At 39.6% G+C, this 4,412-nt stretch overlaps 1 protein-coding gene across 1 annotated transcript in view; it reads right to left on the bottom strand.

Annotated features, from left to right (window-relative positions):
- Cul4b (cullin 4B) overlaps nt 1-4,412 on the bottom strand; it is a 44,828-nt gene that overhangs the window by 6,622 nt on the left and 33,794 nt on the right. The window contains exon 17 of the mRNA XM_013018076.1: nt 2,613-2,783. Within this exon, the coding sequence (XP_012873530.1) occupies nt 2,613-2,783 (171 nt within the window). The remainder of the gene's footprint in view (nt 1-2,612; nt 2,784-4,412) is intronic.

Raw genomic sequence — 4,412 nt, 5'->3', positions numbered from 1 at the left:
AAAAAGAAAAAAGCCAGAAGTGGTGCTGTGGCTCAAGTGGTAGAGTGCTAGCCTTGAGCTGAAGAGCTGAGGGACAGCTCCCAGGCCCAGAGTTCAGGCTCCACGACCGGACCCAAACAAAAAAAAGAATTAAAAAAAAAAAAAGAAATGGAAAGACAACCGGACCCAAACAAAAAAAAGAATTAAAAAAAAAAAGAAATGGAAAGACATGTGAAGTAAACAGGGCCCAGAGGGACAAAGGATTACTGCTTTCCCTAATATATGGAAGCTAGATTTAGCTTATGAATTTATAAGTATATACACTGGGTGGTATGCAAGTGTATAAAATGTATTAACTGAAATATAGTAGATTGAAGGGAAGATCCAGTGTAATTCCTAAGAAAGGCAAAGTCAAAAGTTCAACAAAATAAACACCAGGAAACTGAAGGGAAAATTTAAAAAGTGTAATTCCTAAGAAAGGCAAAGTCAAAGTCCAACAAAATACACACCAGGAAACAAGTACTTGAAAGGGGTTGGGTGGGGTGAAAAGGAAAGAAGCAGACCAATGAAGGAGAAGAATGGGAGAATATAGTGATTCTAGGCTGGAAGTGAGCACTAGACTTAAGCTAAAAGAGCTCAGGGAATGTGCCCAGGCCCAGAGTTCAAGCCCAAAGATTGGCAAAAAGAAAAAAGTCATATATTCAAATGTAAAACAAACAGAAATTCAGTTTTAATGATAAAGTAAAACGAAATCATTCAAAGTTCACAAATCAAGCAACTTCACAAAGATTTTTTAAAAATATAATCTTTAGTGTTGCTGAGAGCATAGTGCATAGGTTCATATGCTGCTGGACAAAGGAGAAATTTCTGAAACATAATCTGAAATTACTAAGACTTAAAATGTTCATATCCTTTGACCTCAAAATCTACTTCCCTGTATTTACCATAAGGGAAAAATCAGAGAGATTAAGATTTATGTAGAACTGAGCGTGGTGGCACCTGCCTGTAATCCCAACACTTAAGATTGAGGCAGGAGGATCCTTAGTTCTAGGCCAGCCTAGGATATACAAGAAGACATTACCTCAAAAAAATGATTAAGGTACAAAAAATGTTTCCTATAGGCCTGGCACCGGTGGCTCATGCCTGTAATCCTAGCTACTAAGAATGCTGAGGTCAGAGGATTACAGTTCAAATTCAGCCCAGGCAAGAAAGTCCATGAGACTCTTATCTCCAATAAACAACCAGAAAACCAAAGGGGTGCTGTGGCTCATTGGTAGAGTGCTGGTCTTGAGCTCAAGAACAGTGACAAGGCCCAGTGTTCAAGCCCCACAACTGACAAAAAATGAAAAAATGTCTTATAGCTTTATCTTACTATGTTAAACAGTCATGAATATATCCCAACAATGAACAATGATTTAATAAATTATAATGGCCAGGTAAAAGAGTATCACATAGGCTAGGCACAGGTGTTGCCAAGTTTCAAAGCTAGCCCCAGCAGAAAAGTTCATGAACCCCTTTCTCAACCTACAGCTGGGTACAATGGTGTATACTTGTTATCTTTCTTTTTTGGGCCAGGTTGTGGGGCCTAAACTCTGGGCCTGGGCGCTGTCCCTCAGCTCTTCAGCTCAAGGCTAGCACTCTACCGCTTAAGCCACAGTGCCACTTCTGGCTTTTTTCTTTTTGCTTATGTGGTGCTGAGGAATCAAACCCAGGGCCTCATGCATGCAAGGCAAGCAAGCGCTCTACCACTGAGCCACCTTCCCAGCCCCTTGTCATCTTTCTTAAGCTGAGATTGGAAGGGTCTCAGGGCTGGTGCCAGACTAGTCCAGGTAGATTCTATCTCCATGAAAGGAAAGCAAGATGTGTGGTGTATACCTATAATTCCAATAACGATTGGAAGCCTAAAAGGAGGAGCTATGTGTCCACATAGGAAGTGAGAACCTATCCTAAGAATAACCAGTGAAATAAAGGGCTGGAGGCATGGTCCTGAGTTCAAACCCCATTAGAGTTGATAAATAAATAAAATTTTTAGAAAAGAAGAAAAAAGACTGCCATGCAGCAATTTGTCATTTTGCAAATACTTCATAGTGTGGAAAAATTCTAAAGGTTGATTATTAAATAAAAAAATAAAGATATAAAACTATATGGATGGGGGCAGAGGGAGGATGGGAAGGGGTGGGAAGGGGAAACAAAGGAGGAGGCTACAATGCTTGATAAGAAATGTACTCATTATCTTGCCCATGTAATTGTAACTCCTCTGTACAGTATTTTCACAACAAAAAAAAACCTATGCAGATGGGCTGGAGATGTAGAGTAGTAGTAATGTGCTTGCCTAGCATGAGCAAGGCTGTAGGTTTGACCCCCAGCAATTCAGGAAAAGGAAAGTTCATTAACTATTCAGCCAATCACATGCACATCTACCCCCCTCCAAAGAAACCAAAAATTAAACACTGAAGTTTTATCTAGCTAGATATGAGCACAGAAAATATTAATAGTAGTAGTAGTAGTTGTACAACAGGTATAATTTATAATTTTTACTATGAAAATTATCTCTATGTATGTATCTATTTATGTATCTATCTATCTATCTATCTTCACTAATATATCAGAATAGAAATAAGCAAAAGATTTACCGTTTCTTTCATCTGGATTTGATTGATCTTTATCCTGAAAAGTTTGTGTTTGAAATCATCATTACAAATGAACTTGTCACCATCTTCAATGTCTTTACCCTTTGGATTTTTTGCCAAGACTCTAGCTTTGCCACAAGCTAATGATTGCAGTGTTCTCCTTAACTCTCCATCCTCTGAAGAAAGAACAGTTTTAGTTATTGGTTAGTAGATTCAGCATTGAAGAGTGACATTCAACATCAATGTATTTTCCACCCACACATCTATTAAAGCTGTTTCATTTACCCCAAGGTCACCGAAGACTTTTCTGTTCTATTTAAAAGCAGGTTTCAGCCAGGCACCAGTGGCTCACACCTGTAATCCTAGCTACTCAGGAGGCTGAGATCTGAGGACAGAGGTTCAAAGCCAGCCTGGGCAGGAAAAGTCTGAGAGCCTCTTATCTCCAATAAACCACTCAGAAAACCAGAAGTGGAGCTGTGACTCAAGTGGTAAAGCACTAGCCTTGAGCTGAAATGCTCAGGGACAGCACCCAGGCCCAGAGTTCAAGCTTGGTGACTGACCAAAAAAGGAAAATAAAAACAGATTTCCTGAGGCTGGGAATGTGGCTTAGTGGCAGAGTGCTTGCCTAGCATAAATGAAGCCCTGGGTTCAATTCTTCAGTACCACATAAACAGAGAAATCCGGAAGTGGAACTGTGGCTCAAGTAGTAGAGTGCTAGCCTTGAGCAAAAGAAGCTCAAGGACAGTGTCCAGGCCTGAGTTCAAGCCCCAGGACTGTCAAAAAAAAAAGCAGGTTTCCTAGCTGTCTCCTAAAAGTGTCAATCAGTCCATGCAGACAACTAGCAAATCATCAGCAATAACATTTTACTTCTCTCTAATTTCTCATCTACAGGGTATCTCCATTTGGGTGTTTTGCTATTAACTCCAATATGAGCATAATGTTCTATAATCTCAATTTTCCCATAAATTTTTATGCTTTTCCAAACTGTTAGTAATATTACTATAACTTATACTGGTGACATAATCCTGGAATCATCTTTAACGTCTTTGATCTAATTCCTCTATGTATCTAGGAGTTGTTTTTATTTATGTATTTATATATTTTATTTATTTATTGTTAGTCATGATGCTTGAACATAGGGTCTGGGTGCTGTCCCTGATCTCTAGCACTGCACCACTTTCTAGTAGTTGCTTTTTAGAAAAAGCTCTTCTCCATTCTCACTGCCTCATTCTAGTATAAGCCCCTTAGTTCTTTATCCCTGGATTATCTTTATAGCTTCTGAACTACAACCTCTTCATTCTCCAAGTTGTCCTATTGATTTCAGGAAAGTTGTCCAAGCAAGGTATTCCCATTACATCACACATGAGACAAATAGAACATGTATTTAGTTTACTAGACTTATCAGGCTCCATGATCAGATCCTACCTATCTTACTTAATACATTTTATTTCTCACTTGTCTAGGCTACAATTAGGCTTTTTGATTTCTGCCTACATTCTACTGTTTCTATTCCAAGCCTCATTTCAAATGGGTTTCCCCCTGCTTTAATATGCTTTTTTTTGACAGTCTTGGAGCTTGAACTCAGGGTCTAGGCACTGTCCCTGAGCTTCTTTTGCTCAAGGCTAGCACTCAACTACTTAAGCCACAGTAACATTTCTGGCTTTTTCTGAGTAGTTTACTGAGAATAAGAGTCACAGAGCCAGGGGCTGGTGGCTCATGCCTGTAATCCTAGCTACTCAGGAGGCTGAGATCTGAGGATTGCGGTTCAAAGCCAGCCCGGGCAGGAGAGACCGTGAGACTCCT

Source organism: Dipodomys ordii, unplaced genomic scaffold, assembly GCF_000151885.1.
Source record: "Dipodomys ordii isolate 6190 unplaced genomic scaffold, Dord_2.0 Scaffold38, whole genome shotgun sequence".
Taxonomy (NCBI): Eukaryota; Metazoa; Chordata; class Mammalia; order Rodentia; family Heteromyidae; genus Dipodomys; species Dipodomys ordii.
The sequence above is the reverse complement of the archived record's forward strand: the minus strand, read 5'-3'. Positions and strand labels throughout refer to the sequence as shown.